This window comes from Natator depressus, chromosome 14 (assembly GCF_965152275.1).
Source record: "Natator depressus isolate rNatDep1 chromosome 14, rNatDep2.hap1, whole genome shotgun sequence".
In the NCBI taxonomy this organism is placed as follows: domain Eukaryota; kingdom Metazoa; phylum Chordata; order Testudines; family Cheloniidae; genus Natator; species Natator depressus.
Genome location: NC_134247.1, coordinates 42,482,448 through 42,498,601, shown reverse-complemented (window position 1 = coordinate 42,498,601; position 16,154 = coordinate 42,482,448). Strand labels below are relative to the sequence as shown.

Genomic DNA, 16,154 nt, shown 5'->3' with positions numbered 1-16,154 from the left:
CTCCCCGCCAGCCGGACCCTGGAGGGATGTGGCCAATTCCCTTCTCTAAGCTCCTTCCCTGAACGGCAGAAACCTGGGGAGCAAACCACACACCCACAGCCCCGTGTCGTCCCCCCCCCGCACCCCGCGGCTCAGGGCAGGCTCGCTGGGGCTCGGACCCCGTCACCCCAGGGTTCTCTGCAGTTCTGGGGTGCTGGGACAATGTGCACAGTGGGGGGGGGGCTGACAGCCATTGACCCCCAACTGCAAACCCTGGATAGGATGGAAACCATTTTAAGCCAGGGAGTGCCGCTCCCAGCACCCCTAGTTCCAGCGCCTATGCTGGGGGCCCCCCAAATCTCCATACAACCCCCCCTTCTGAAAGGGATCTTGCCGTTTCCGGTTTTCTCTCCCCCATGGGCACAGGCTGCCCCCGTCTCAGGGAGGCAGCGAGCCAGGACCGTGGGGCCCAGCGGCGGCTGCGGGTGGAGAGGTTTCTCGCTAGGACCCAGAAGGGAGCTGGGGCAGGGGCGATCCCTGGATCCCGGCTGCAGGAAGTGAAGTGCGGTAACCCTTTGTGGCTGCGCCAGATCCTGGCTCCCGGCATCGCCCCCTGCGAGACCCCAGAAAAGCCCCCTGCGGGTGGGGACCCGAACCCTGGCTGCGGCAGAGGTGACTATAGTGGGGGAGGGGGGTGATCTCTTTTATTGGAGCAACTTCTGTTGGTGCCAGCGATCAGCGTCCCCCAGCCACCCAGAGCTCCTCCGCAGGGCTGGGAAAGGTACTCCCAGGGGTCACACTGCAAGGGGGAAGGGCCTGGGTAGCGTTCAGAGGTAGCCCAGATTGTATTCAAGGTAAGACTGGCCCATGAACACCTCCGCAGGCGTAGGACAAAAAGAGTGGGTTAGAGATTGTCCGAAGAGGTCATAAATCCAGGGTCTCTGTTCCCTCCGTGATTTTGAGTGTCTAGCAGAGTAATGAATTTCAGCTCCTGGGCTACATAAGAACGGCCACACTGGGTCAGACCCAAGGTCCATCCAGCCCAGTGTCCTGTCTTCCCAAAGTGGCCAGTGCCAGGTGCCCCAGAGGGAACTAACAGACCAGGGAATCATCAAGTGAGCCAGTCCCAGCTTCTGGCAAACAGAGACAAGGGACAGCATCCCGGCTCCTCTTTTGAAAGCGCGGGGCAGGTTCCCTTGAGGCTAAGGATGGCTAAGTCCCGTATAGACTATGCTGCATTTTGAGGGCATTGCATTCCCGCTGCTCCACGTGAGACTCTCTCGCTTCAGAGAGCCCAGCACATCCCCAATTGGGAAGACAGACCTTCCCAGCAACGCTCCCGTCCCTCCACACCCCACACCCAGATCCAAGGGCTCCCTGTTAAATAGGGTGACCAGATGTCCCCTTTTTATAGGGACAGTCCCGGTTTTGGGGTTTTTTTCTTATATAGGTGCCTATTACCCCCCACCCCCTGTCTCGTTCTTTCACAGGTGCTGTCTGGTCACCCTACTGTTAAATCCTGTCTGGAGGGGGGGATTCAGGAGGAGAAACAGGCAAACGGGTTCAGAGACACCATGATCAGGCCCCAGTGGGGTTTCCCCTTAGTCTCTCCGGGGATGGATTGTCAGGAAGGGAAAGGGTGAAAACTCAGACAGAGATGGAGGGAAAATGGAAGAGGGGGGGTGTATGCTTGTGGGATGGTGGAAATTTTTAGTTCAAAAAACCATAATCCAATATATTATCTGCCCTCTTCCCCTCCCCTGCTGCAAAAAATAAACAGGGGGGGTCCCCTTGAATTCCATAGAGAGGGGTAAATCTCCCCCATTTTAACGTGCTTGACAGGGATGTGTTTGCACCATCAGATACATCCAGTCTGAAAGGGCTGAAGGAGGCAGGGTCCTGTGTTAATGAACAGTGCCGTGTGGGATCCTATCTGTAGAGATTATATCTGAATGCACACACACCTAATGGGGAAGAATTAACATTGCCTGGCCACGCTTGATTCTGACCCTGTATTTACTATAACTGCTACACTTTGCAACCTGAATAATATTAAGAACACAAGAACGGCCACGCTGGGTCAGACCAAAGGTCCATCTAGCCCAGTGTCCTGTCTTCCGACAGTGGCCAGTGCCAGGTGCCCCAGAGGGAATGAACAGAACAGGGAATCATCAAGTGATCCATCCCCTGTCCCCCATTCCCAGCTTCTGGCAAACAGAGGCTAGGGACACCATCCCTGCCCATCCTGGCTAATTGCCACTGATGGACCTGTCCTGCATGAATTTATCTAGTTCTTTTTTGAACCCTGTTATGGTCCTGGCCTTCACAATATCCTCTGGCAAAGAGTTCCACGGGTTGTGTGAAGAATATCTTTTTTGAGATGGGGCGACCAGATCTGCAGACAGTATTCAAGATGTGGGTGTACATGGATTTTTTTTATGTAGGGTTTTTTTGTTTTTTTTTGGAATAATGTCAATTGGAGCAATTTTGCTGGTCTTCTATGTAATTATCTAATAGGTCAATATAGCCCCTTTCGATCTTGCCTCTTTTCTCTCCAAATATCTAATACAGGTGAAAAACTCAGGTTCTTTTGCTTTTTCTCTGGCCCGATTTTGATATAAAATCCCCTCGGGTCAATTTCTCTTGATTTCTCTATTATTGTTATATATTTTCTGGATAAATATATTATCTCCATAAATAAGATAACAGAATGTTGGGAATCATTAGGAAAGGGATAGATAATAAGACAGAAAATATCATAATGCCTCTATATAAATCCATGGCACGCCCACATCTTGAATACTGCATGCAGATGCGGTCGCCCCATCTCAAAAAAGAGATATTGGAATTGGAAAAGGTTCAGAAAAGGGAAACAAAAATGATTAGGGGGATGGAACAGCTTCCCTATGAGGAGAGATTAATAAGACTGGGACTTTTCAGCTTGGGAAAGAGACGACTAAGGGGGGGGTCTATAAAATCATGACTGGTTTGGAGAAAGTAAATAAGGAAGTGTTATTTACTCCTTCTCATAACACAAAAACTAGGGGTCACCAACTAAAATGAATAGGCAGCAGGTTTAAAAACAAACAAAAGGCAGTATTTCTTCACACAACGCACAGTCAACCTGTGGAACTCCTTGTCAGAGGATGTTGTGAAGAACAAGACTATGACAGGGTTCAAAAAAGAACTTGATAAGTTCGTGGAAGATGGGTCCATCAGTGGCTATTAGCCAAGATGGACAGGGACGGTGTCCCTAGCCTCTGATTGCCAGAAGCCGGGAATGGGTGACAGGGAATGGATCATTTGAGCATTACCTGTTCTGTTCATTCCCTCTGGGGCACCTGGCATTGGCCACTGTTGGAAGACAGGACACTGGGCTAGATGAACCGTTGGTCTGATCCGTTTTGGCCGTTCGTATTTGTTTCCCTAAATACCCAGATTTTGAGTCACTCCCCCACTTTGAAACTTCTGTTTGTTGGAGGGAAGAAGTGAGTTTTTCCCACCACTGCCAATGGGACTGAAGCAACAGGCTGCTCCCAGCCGAGACTGGCTGAGATTCCCTACGTTCTGCACGGACAGCTGTCGAATCCCATTCTTTCCAATGAGGCTAAAGCCAGGCTGTTCCGTGTTTGGCACAAGACGGTGAAATATGGGAGAGAGGTGGGGAATCAGAAGGAGGCTGGAGAATTGAAGGGGGATGGGGGAGCCAGACGGTATGGAGGGGGTGGATAGGGATGTGGAGGGTGCATTAGAAGGGGAGCGAGGGGAGTAGGGAAGCGGGGGTGCAGAAGGAGGGGGTGCAGGGGAATCGGGCAGGGTGCTGACTGAGTGGTGTATGGGAAAAGGGCTGGCAGAGAGGGAAAAGATGAGAGGTAGGATACTGCAGCAGGGGAAATAAAGGAGGGAGATGTTCCCAGCTCCTGTAACCACCCAGAGCCATTCCCTGCATCGTCCCTGGGCAGAGTGACTTCCCTGGGAAACAGGTGAGGAGCTGAGAGAGGAGAAGCCAGGTCCTGTCCCCGCGGGTCCCCAGGGTGCTGGGGTGAAGCGAGGCCCTTGGGGACGATGTCAGGGCTGCTTTGATTCTGCTCTTTCCTAGCGTGCGGTTGAGAGACTCTGCTACTGGGAGGGTTTAAAGCTATCTCCATGGGTTTCGTCCTGGTGGTTGGCACTGGCTCCACGATGAAATAAAGTGACCCAGCGTTTGCCCGGAACCTAGAACAGGCAAAGACCTGGGAGGGAACTGGGCTGTGAAATGCACTGAAGCCTCTTCTGAACGATCCCCAGTTGCCCTTCTCACCCCAGCAGGTCGTGGAATAACAACCCCGTGGCCGTCGTGATTGTCCTGACCTCCCAGGTGACAAGAAAGGACAATGACTATGGCAGAGCAAACTCAGGTAGGGGGTTTTCAGGGAGCTGTGGGTGGGTTTGTACGAGAGCGGGAGGGGCAGGAACAGGGGTGAAAGTAACTTAAAGGATTTACCTGTACTCTGGAGTCCTGAGCATGGGGGCGTGACCTCAACTGGAAAAGGCAGGGCCTTTAAATACCCGGGCCCTTTAAATCAAGATTTAAAGGCCCCAGGGCTCCCTTTAAAGCGCCAGCCTGGGGAAGCCGGTCCTGTCCGGCACGGCGTACTGGCTCTTGCCGGTATGCCGTACTGAACTGTACTGGCTTACTTTCACCTCTGGGCAGGAAACACACAGGAGGGATGGGGAGAGGGTGGGACAAACCCGCTTCTTGGACTTGTTCAGTCTAGGGTGGGATTCTGCTACTCTCTCCCCACCCAGGAGCTTCCATTTTATTGGCCATCTTCGCTCAGGAATAGCGGGATTGTGGCTGGGGCAGCAGGTGCTGAGTGGGGGACTCTTGGTGTTTCAGATGCCGGTGACCTTCGAGGAGGTGGCCATTTATTTCACCCAGGGGCAGGGGGCTCTGCTGGACCCCGCTCAGAGAGCCCTCTACAGGGATGTCATGCAGGAGAACTATGAGACGGTGACCTCGCTGGGTAAGGGATTCCCATCCCCTCAATTATTAAAACCCGTGGGGACTCTGAGATGCTTTTTTGGCGTTTGCTCCTGTTCTTCCCTGGTCACTTAGATTTAGAGCAGGGGTGGCCAACCTGAGTCTGAGAAGGAGCCAGAATTTACCAATGTACATTGCCAAAGAGCCACAGTAACACATCAGCAGCCCCCCTTCAGCTCCTGCCCCCCACCCCCAGTGTCTCTCACCTGCCAGCAGCGCTGCTGATCAGCACCTAACTCTCCATCCCTGCGCCTCCCAGCCGTCGCGATCAGCAGGAGGCTTGGTGGGGGGAGGAGGAGGATCAAGGGCGCAGGAGACTCAGGGAAAGGGGCGGGGGCCTTGGGGAAGGAGTGGAGTGGGGCTGGGGCCTGGGGCAGAGCCAGGGATTGAGCAGTGAGCCCCCTGTAGTGCATTGGAAAGTTGGCACCTGTAGCTCCAGCCCCGGAGTCAGGGCCAATGCAAGGAGCCGCATCTTAACCTCTGGAGAGCCACAAGTTGGCCACCCTTGATTTAGAGCAACAAAATGATAGAAGGTCTAGAAAACACGACCTATGGGGGAAGACTGAAAACACTGGGTTTGTTTAGACTGGAGAAGAGAAGACTGAGAGGGGACCGGATAACAGTTTTCAGGTACATAAAAGGTTGTTACAAGAAGGAGGGAGAACAATTGTTCTCCTTAACCTCTGAGGCTAGGACAAGAAGCAATGGGCTTAAATTGCAGCAAGGGGGGTTTAGGTTGGACATTAGGAAAAACGTCCTAACTGTCAGGGTGGTTAGGCACTGGAATAAATTGCCAAGGGAGGTTGTGGAATCTACATTATTGGAGATTTTTAAGAGCAGGTTAGACAAACACCTGTCAGGGATGGTCTAGATAATACTTAGTCCTGCCACAAGTGCTGGGGACTGGACTAGATGACCTCTCGAGGTCCCTTCCAGTCCTATGATTCTATGATTTCAGAGGATTGGATCCTGTATTCCCCAGATCCGGTGCTAGGTAGAAATTCATCTCCGGATCTTCTTCCATAGAACGGAGGGCTCAGTAGCACAATGGAGATGCTAATTCATCCCCTTGTAAAGGGGCAAAGTCTGGCATTTACCAGTCTGTATTAATTCTCTTACACACAGTCCCCGTTCCCCTCCATTCCTGGGGTTATCTCCCTCTGTGTGGAGTGCTCTGAAGCTTTAGAAACGGGCAGGGGATTTAGATCTTAGTCAGCAGGTCCCACAGAGTGCACAGCTCCTGAAAACTGCCAACTGAGGGCGCAAAACGTCCCAGTCTGCCTGTCCCAAGGGGGCTCAGTCACCACGTTCCGGTCCCTTCACGTTCCACATCCACGCAGCACAGCACGGGGCCAGGTTAAGATCAGGGAATGTTCTTTGTAACAAATCCTCTCCCAATGCCTGATCTCACCTGATTTCACCCCTGCCCCAGCGGGATTTCCCCTTCCCAAACCTGACCTGATCGCCCAGCTGGAACGAGGGGAAGAGCCGTGGGTGCCCGATCTCAGCAGCGCTGCAGAAAGGGAGATCCCGAGAGGTACCCGTGCAGGTGAGTTATCAGTGACACTGACACGGAAACCATCTGGTGAGGGAAGGATAAAAGCCAGGACTCCCACGACTGTGCTGTGAGCGACTCCCCCAGTTCTGCCTCATTTCACCCAGGTCAAGGTGGGAGTAGCGGGTGTCACACTCTCATGTTGGGCGATTCTCAGGACTTGCCATCCTGACTGACGGCCGGCAGAGCTCCCTGCCTGGCTTTCATGCTGTGTGCAGACGTGCTTGTGGCCTCTCAAAAAAGATATATTGGAATTGGAAAAGGTTCAGAAAAGGGCAGCAAAAATTATTAGGGGTATGGAACAGCTTCCGTCTGAGGAAAGATAAATCAGACTGGGACTTTTCAGTTTGGAAAAGAGATGACTAAGGGGGGATATGGTAGAGGTCTATAAAATCATGACTGGGATGGAGAAAGTAAATAAGGAAGTGTTGTTAACTCCTTCTCATACCACAAGAACTAGGGGCCACCCAATGACATGAATAGGCAGCAGGTTTAAAACAAATAAAAGGAAGTATTTCTTCACACAATGCACAGTCAGTCTGTGAAACTCTCTGCCAGAGGATGTTGTGAAGGCCAAGACTATGACAGGGTTCAAAAAAGAACTAGATAAATTCATGGAGGATCGGTCCATCAATGGCTATTAGCCAGGATGGGCAGGAGTGGAGTCCCTAGCCCCTGTTTGCTAGAAGCTGGGAACTGGGGACAGGGGATGGATCACTTGTTCTGTTCATTCCCTCTGGGGCACCTGACATTTGTCACTGTCGGAAGACAGGACACTGGGCTAGATGGACCTTTGGTCTGACCCAGTATGGCCGTTCTTATGTTCTTTATTTCTCCCTGCGTGTTTGGATGGGATGTGAAAGCAGAATTGTATTTTTCAATGTCTCCGAAAGTTATTGTGCCATGTTTCCTCTCTCCGCTGTTCCCCTGTCTTTCCTTTCACTCCACCATTGGGAATGGTTCCTATCTGGATTCTCTCTGTCTCAGCAGGTGATGAGACGGTGAGTCAGAATGAGGAGAATCCTCAGCTGGAACGTCCTGAGCTAGTGGAAGTGCATGAGATGTTCTCAGAGAGATCCAAAGGGAACGTGTCCCAAAACAGTGAGCAGGAAAAAACCTGGGAGAGTCAGTGCATGTCGGATAGGCAGGTGGGAATCCAGCCAGGGAGGAAAGCAGACAGATCCAATTTTTGGGGGGGCGGATTCAAAGATCTTAAGGAAACCACAGCCCAGCAGAGAATCCACCTGGGAGAGAGAAAAAACAGTTGCACGGCCTGTGGGAAAAGCTTCAGCCGGCACTCAAACTTTATTTCTCATCAGCGAATTCACACAGGAGAGAGACCCTATACATGCTTGGAGTGTGGGAAAAGTTTCATTCAAAGCACACAGTTGATCAGGCATCAGAGAGTGCACACAGGAGAGAAGCCCTATAAATGCCTCCAATGCGGGAAAAGTTTCAATCAGAATTCACACCTCATTAGACACGAGAGACTGCACATGGGAGAGAAATTGTATAAATGCACCGAGTGTGGGAAAAGCTTCCATCGGAGTTCAGGTCTTACCTCACATCAGAGAATCCACACCGGACAGACGCCCTTCAAATGCCTGGAGTGTGGGAAAAGTTTCGATTGGAGCTCACGGCTTATTGCACATCAGAGGATTCACACAGGAGAGAGACCTTATAAGTGCCCGAAGTGTGGGAAATGTTTCATTCACAGCTCAGATCTTCTTTCCCATCAGAGAATCCACACAGGAGATAGACCCTATAAATGCCCCCAGTGTGGGAAAAGCTTCAACCATAGCTCAGATCTTCTTTCCCACCAGAGAAACCACACAGGAGAAAAACCCTACAAATGCCAGGACTGCGGGAAAAGTTTTAATCGGAGCGCTCACCTGTTTAGACACCAGAGACTGCACACGGGGGAGGACTCTTATAAATGCCCCAGCTGTGGGGAAAGCTTCAGTCAGATCTCAGATCTTATTTCACACCAGAGAAGCCACACGAGTGAGAAATCCTATGAATGCCTCGACTGTGGGGAAAGGTTAAGTGACAGGTCGGCCCTTAATAGACATCACCGAACCCACACAGGGGAGAAACCCCATAAATGCCTCGACTGTGGGAAAAGTTTTGACTGGAGCTCGAACCTCATTGTGCATCGGAGAATTCACACGGGAGAGAAACCCTATAAATGCCCAGAGTGCGGGAAAAGCTTCAATCGGAACTCGCACCTCATTCGACATCAGAGACTTCACGTGGGAGAGAAACCTTGAATGTGTCCTCCCTGCATTCAGATCGCACCGCTGCACGGGACTGATTTCTGTAGCGGTCCATCGTGGGCAGCCTCGAAAAGCCTAGAAGCCTAAGAATCCCACTGCAGCCCGAGCAGCATCAGCCTCTGAGAGCTTGTCTAGACTTGGGAAGGGGGTTAGGGTTAGCTAGCACAACCCCATCTCCGACCAAACCTCCCCCACTGTTCCTAGTGTCGGCTGACTTGGAGTGTCTCATTTGTACGGTTCCCCACTATTAGCAAAGTGATTGTGAGTCCCTGAGTTCCCCCTTCAGAAACAGATGGGCTTCTTCCCAATCATTCTGAGGATGCCCCATGCCGTTCTGAAGAGCTGCTATTCTTTGTTCCTTTTTCCTTTTATAAAACGTGAGTAGAGAGCTGGAGCAGAGAGAGACAGCCTCCGTGTTACTTAAGGCGGACAGGGTGAGCGGGGGAGGGGGGATTCCCTCCTTCCCCCCTCCATTGTCACAGTCCCCCTTAATGCAGCAGACATGAAGAGTTGATCCTCCCCCGTTCTCCCACTCCACTCCCCCAGTGTCTCGTGCTGTCAGCTCTCCGTGCTCAGGAGTCACGCCTTGACTTGTTTGATCCCCGATCAGACCAACGAGGGCTGGAGAAGCAAGTGTTAGAGACCTGGAGGGAGAATTTGAAAGAATCCCAAAGCCAGTGTGGTTGTTCTGAGCTTAAATCCATGTGCCCAGCTATTGGTAAAAGGCTAGATCCTCAAAGGGACTTTGGCGCATTAAGTTCCTAAATCCAACATCTAGGCACCACTGAGATCCTCAAAAGCCCTGCTTAGCTGCTGCCTAACCCTGCAGGTGCCTGCATTCCCTAGGGGCCTAAACTCCTGCCAGTAAAGTCCTCTGGGCATCTAAGTTTCAAGAGGTCATCTACTCCATCCCGCCTTGCTGCGGCAGGATTAAATATACCTAGACCATTCCTGACAGGTGTTTGTCCCCCATGTTCTTAAAAACCTCCCGTGATGGGCATTCCATAACCTTCTTAGGGAAATCGTTCTAGTGCTTAACAGCCCTGATAAGGTTTTCCTAATAACTAACCTAAATCTCCCTTCATGCAAGTTAAGTTGATTACTTCTTGTCCTGCCGTCAGTGGACATGGAGCAAAATTGATCACCATCCTCTTTATAACAGCTCTTAGCATATTTGAAGACTGTTACCAGGTCCCCCCTCGGTCTTTCCTTCTCTCGACTAAACATGCCCAATTCTTCCAACCTTTCCTACTCGGTCAGGGTTTCTCAACCTGTTATTTTTTTTGCTGTCCTCTGATCGCTATCCAATCTGTTCGTATGTTTCTAGTGCGCTGCCCCAAACTGGACATGGTTCTGCATCTGAGGTCTCATCAGTGCCGAGCACTTTGGAGCAGTTACCTCCCAAGTCTTACAAGCGATGCTCCTGTTAATGCATCCCGGATGGTGTTTGCCTTTTTCACAACGGCATCACACAGTTGCATTGACAACAGTCTAGAGCAGTGGTTCTCAACCTATTTACCATTGTGGGCGGCATATGCAGCTCTCTCTGTGTTTCATGGGCCACATCTACACAGTATATATACGACCTATCTGGCCCTGATGATGTCACATGGGCTGCAGCTGTGTACTAATTGGGCCTCGAGTTGAGAACCACTGATCTAGAGTCAATGACTCTGATTGTCTCCTCGGGGTCTGTACTGGGACCGATGTTGTTCAACATATTCATAAATGATCTGGAAAAAGGGGTGAACAGTGAGGTGGCAAAATTTGCAGAGGATACAAAACTACTCAAGATAGTGAAGAACCAGGCAGACTATGAAGAGTTACAAAGGGCTCTCACCAAACTGGGTGACTGGGCAACAAAATGTTAGATGAAATTCAATGTTGATAAATGCAAAGTAATGCACACTGGAAAATGTAATCCCAACTATACATATAAAATGATGGGGTCTACACTAGCTGTTACCACTCAAGAAAGAAATCTTGGAGTCATTGTGGATAGTTCTCTGAAAACATCCACTCAATGTGCAGCAGTACTCAAAAAAGCTAACAGAATATTGGGAATCATTAAGAAAGGGATAGATAATAAGACAGAAAATACCATAATGCCTCTATATAAATCCATGGTGCGCCCACAACTTGAATACTGTGTGCAGATGTGGTCGCGCCATCTCAAAAATGATATATTGGAATTGGAAAAGTTTCAGAAAAGGGCAACAAAAATGATTAGGGGTATAAAACGGCTTCCGTACGAGGAGAGATTATAAAGACTGGGACTTTTCAGCTTGGAAAAGGGATGACTAAGGGGAGATGTGATTGAGGTGTATGAAATCATGACAGGTGTGGAGAAAGAAAATAAGGAAGTGTTATTTACTCCTTCTCATAACACAAGAACTAGGGGCCACCAAATGAAATGAATAGGCAGCAGGTCTGACACAAACCAAAGGAAGTATTTCTTCACACAACACACAGCCAACCTGTGGAACTCTTTGCCAGAGGATGTTATGAAGGCCAAGACTGTAACAGGGTTCAAAAAAGAACTAGATACATTCATGGAGGATCGGTCCAGGAATAGCTGTTAGCCAGGATGGGCAGGGATGGTGTCCCTAGTCTCTGTTTGCCAGAAGCTGGAAATGGGCGACAGGGGATGGATCACTTGATGATTCCCTGTTCTGTTCATTCCCTCTGGGGCACCTGGCACTGGCCACTGTCAGAAGACAGGATACTGGGCTAGATGGAGCATTGGTGTGACCCAGTATGGCCGTTCTTATGTTCCTATGTTCCCTATCTACTGGCCCATCCCCATGCAACTATGAACTCTCTACTCAGAAACCTGACCGGGGAAGAGTCCAGAGTTTCTCAGTCTGGGAACCTGGCAAAAGGGGACAGAGATTATATTGAAAGGGGGTGCCCCTCTGTGTGGAGGGGTCTGCCACTTCATGGGTTTCAGAGAGAAGGCAGGAGGGGCTCTCCCTAGCCTGAATCACAGACAAAACCTGGAGGAGAGCAGAGAAAAGCAGAGGAGAGAGTGGGTGATGAGCCGGGAAATCCGTGAAGAATTTATGAATGCGCTGTGAGGTTCTGAACTTTCTGTGTGCATCCGTGTCAAACTACAAACCCCATTTTCAATTGCCAGGCTGATCTCTACCTTCCCACTGTCTTCCGACCTCCATCCTGAGTTAGAATTCCATAAGGGTTGCTGGCCCAGGGCTAACAATGGAGGGTTGTTAACCTTTGACCACTCGCCATCCACACGGGTCAAGAGAGAGCAGCTCAGCAAGGCAAAGCCATTTTTATAGGCCAGAGTCATCAGGGAGGATCACTTGGCAACAAAGTCACCTGGCAAGCATCTGTGGTGTCCGGGGGAGGATGTCATTTGATTTGGGGAAGGGTAAATATTATAAAAGAGCAGGAGTTGCTTCTTCTTCAGGGCCATTTAGCTCAAGAGGAGGGGGAAGCCCAGCATGTAGGAGCCTGATGAGGCAGGGAACTCTGCCTCCATACCTGAACACAGGTGGTCCCCCAAAGACTCCCAAGGATAGCGTGAACTACCGAGGGGCACTGCACTGAGAATGCTTGTTGTGTTCTGTATGATCATGTGTGCTTTAGCTGTTAAGTAAAAGAGCCATGGTTTTCCCTGTGCAAAGTGTATGTGTGTGTTACATATAGGCTTGGAAGGACTTGATTTTTATCGGTAAATGTTGATTTCACTGTACGCACACAAATAGATGTAAAATAGGTCAATCGAAAACAACTTGAAATTTATGACTAGGCAAAGTAAGAAAAATGCTCCTTGAGAAACTTTAGAGGCCAAATCCAGGTATTTAGACCTTTTCAATTCGGCTTATTTCAAAAGGAGCAGGGAACGAATAGTAAAAACAAGGATGATTGGTTGATGTAAGGGTATGTATTCTGTATATTTGGATGTGTAATGCCAACAATCTGTGGTTTAATGGTTTATAAAAGTTTTAACTTTTCGACTCTCGACGCATGTGGTCATTAAATAATTGTTGGACCTTGCAACTGTGACAGTTATTTCTGCTATGGTGAAATTGCAGTTTTCCTGCAATTGTGAAAATTTTAAAAGGTAAAAATCTCAAAAAAAAAAAAGCTTCAAAATAAACATCGCTATTATCTGGTGAAATTATTAAAAAGTAAAAATTGAATTCTGCCTAGGGTAGTTCTGTGCCTCACAACTACTACGTGGCCCCTTGAAGAGGTATCTGAGAAGTATCACACCTTGGGGTGGATTTCTGGGTCAGGTTGTGTTTAACCGAAGGGGTGAGGGGGGATGTCTGAAGGATCAGCATTGAGCCGAGGGGCTAGCAGCTGGATAGCGGGTTCCAATTCTCGGGGTGGGGGGTGCTAGACACATGGTCTGTGACCTGGCAGTGTGCCTCCGGACCTCAGGCATGGGGCAGTGGCTGGATTCTGTTTAGGCTCCAGAGGCTTAAACCATCTGAGGACCCAGCTAGGTTCCCTCACAGCACTTTAGAGATGGAGCCCTCGGCTCGGACTTGTGACCGAGAGATCACAGGACTTCTGTTATTTTGCAAGGATCTGTAGCTCTACATGATGATAATGATTATAATCAATCCTCATGCTTCAGGGCTTCAGCAGGTCACTTGGCAGGGGTCAGGAGGGAATTTATTCCCCTTGATGCACAATTGGCTTGATATGTTCTATGTTCCCCACCACCACCACCTTCCTCTGAGGCAATCACGGCTGGAGACGGGACACTGGACAGGGTAGATCAGTTCTCTCAGGTGGTACAAAAACTCCTTTCTAGATTCTCTTGCTCAGGTGCTCGGGGTACTGCTGACTGCCAGATTTGGCACTGGAAGGGAATTTTTCTCTAGATTAAATTAGCTGTGACCTGGGGAAGAGGGGGAGGGGTTCATCTTCCTCTGTACCATGAAGCATGAATTGCCTGCTGGGATCACCTGGACATATTGCACCAGTATCAGCTGTGATTTTTGAAGCAGTTTACATAGGCACGTCGATTTCAGTGCATTTTGAAAATTGAAAGCTGCTATTCTAGGGAGAACTGTGTCTCTGGAACCCCTTCATCAAGTGACTCCCTGTTTGCACCCCTCACTCACTAAACCTGGGCAACCCCACTGGGGTTGCTGGGCCATGATCTCTTGTCCCGCACCCTGTAGCAAATCAATGTAACTCCGTCGTAGTCACTTTGGCGGAATTGCCTCTCTTCCCTCATTTCAATCAGGAGTCGCTGGAATGGTCAGTCGCAGAGTGAAGCTACTGTGAATGGCGAATCAGGGGGAAAAAATCCCAGGGGGTCCTACAGCGTTGTCTATTGGAAAGGAAACAAGCGATATCAGAGATGGCGGGAAAAGGGAAGACGGGAGGTGGGAGCAGGGGGTGGGGTGGTAATTCTAACCCTAACCCTAACCCTATTACTGCACCCAGAGACAAACCAGCAAGTCCCACCGAATTCCACAGCAATGGGGGAATCTCCCCAGCAGTGAAATGCAGTGATCTTAATGTAATTAACACTGTGCTGGGCATCTTGATTCTTGCCCAGCATACCTGGGTGTGCTCAAACGTGTCACTTTGCTAACTGTCTTCAAATTTTGGATTTTTGTGTGTACGATCAATATAAATCCCCTCTCATCTTCCTTCACTTGTATCTTCTAGGTAATTATCTAGTAGACAGATATGTAATATAATTATAAAATAATATAATGAATTAATTAGCAGATAGAATAGAAACGCCTTTGATATGGCCTGTTTTCTTTCCAATAGTCAGGTATTGCTGTAGGACCCCTCAGGTTTTCCCTCCTTTTCTCACCGAATTTAAAAACAAAATTCCCATCTGGTTTTGATTTATTGCCATTGATTTATGGATTATTTGCATGAATATTATTTCCCCCCTATAATATCTACTATTTACTATTGAAAGTTTATTGAAGCACAGAAAACCTAGGAATTAAATCAAGCATTTATATCAAAACTCTGGTTGACTGATCATGCAAAACAAACTTAATTAGACTTTATGAAAGGCTGGTTTTTTTTTAGTTAACTATGAGGGTTTTTAATAATTTTTTATTAATACCCTTTCTTTGCTGGAAAGGAAAGGGCTCATTTTACTTTTTGTTTTGATGGGTGAAGGGCCTTTACTTGCTCTGTTTTTAACAAAAATACAGGCACAAGGCGGAGGAGAGACAGGGTAGAAATGACCAATGAAACAGGGTTTGTGTGGATGTTTTCAGAACACTGGACCGCTGGTTAGTTACCAGCGAATATTTCAGGTGGCAAATTGGGCAGAACACCGGCTGCTTGGACTCTGGTTTATGCTGTGATCGGAGACATTGTTTGATTGGATTTTTTTTTTTTTTAGTCAAAGCAGGTTTGGATGAATGCAGGAGAGCTGAGAGTGAGAGACAGGGTAGGAGGGAAGGGTGTGTGGGTCAGTGTGTGAAATCTTCCCTCTCCCCCTCTCCCCTCCTCCTTTCCAGGCTTCATGGACATGGAGGCTTGTGTGCCTGAATCCTCCTTAATGCGAGGAGAGGCTGCTCCCCCAAGCAACAGCACAATGGGTGTATGGCTATCACGGGGGGGGGGGGGGGGCTGGTACAATATGTACAGTGGGGGGGCTGAGAGCCATGGAACCAAGCTGTAAACCTTGGATATGACAGGTTTCAGAGTAGCAGCTGTGTTAATCTGTATTCGCAAAAAGAAAAGGAGGACTTGTGGCACCTTAGAGACTAACCAATTTACTTGAGCATAAGCTTTCGTGAGCTACAGCTCGCTTCATCGGATGCTGAAGTGAGCTGTAGCTCACGAAAGCTTATGCTCAAATAAATTGGTTAGTCTCTAAGGTGCCACTAGTCCTCCTTTTGTTCTTGGACATGATGGAAACCACTTCAAGCCGGGGGTGTGGCAGCCCCCCTACTTCCAGCGCCTATGATCGCTAGGACCCAGGAGGAGCTGGGGATGGGGTCATGCTGTCCCAGCAGCAGGAAGTGAATTGCACTGGCTCCAGTAAGGCTTTGTAGCTGGGTGAATTCCAGTTTCCATTGTCCCTTTGCAAGATCCCCGAGCCCCGAATCTCCAGCCGGGCCTTTCCCGCTGCTCCCCAGGAGCCTCTCCCAGGGCAGAGCCCCCAGCTTGGCCAGGGCCCCCCTTCTTGGTCCAGCCCCTGCTTCCAGGGAGGGCCCCGCTTGGAGGGAAGGTAAGAGAGACCTTCCCATTGCACCGTAACAGGGAACAGGTCAGGAGGATCTTGCTGGCTGGCTGCTCTCAGGCCTGTGTGCCGGGTGCTGGGGATTTGAGTTGAATTGGGTGGGATACTCAGCCC

General features: G+C 49.4%; 1 protein-coding gene across 9 annotated transcripts in view; it reads left to right on the top strand.

Moving 5' to 3' along the window:
- Positions 1 to 505: 505 nt before the first annotated feature.
- The window catches only part of LOC141998451 (uncharacterized), a 47,412-nt gene continuing 31,763 nt past the window's right edge, over positions 506 to 16,154 (top strand). The window contains exons 1-5 of one of the 9 annotated variants that reach the window (XM_074971294.1): positions 506 to 651; positions 4,079 to 4,376; positions 4,859 to 4,986; positions 6,439 to 6,551; positions 7,545 to 12,912. In XM_074971294.1, coding sequence (XP_074827395.1) covers positions 4,353 to 4,376; positions 4,859 to 4,986; positions 6,439 to 6,551; positions 7,545 to 8,827 — 1,548 coding nt within the window. In that variant the 5' untranslated portion in view covers positions 506 to 651; positions 4,079 to 4,352 and the 3' untranslated portion in view covers positions 8,828 to 12,912. The other 8 variants (XM_074971288.1, XM_074971293.1, XM_074971296.1 and 5 more) reach the window with 8 other exon arrangements.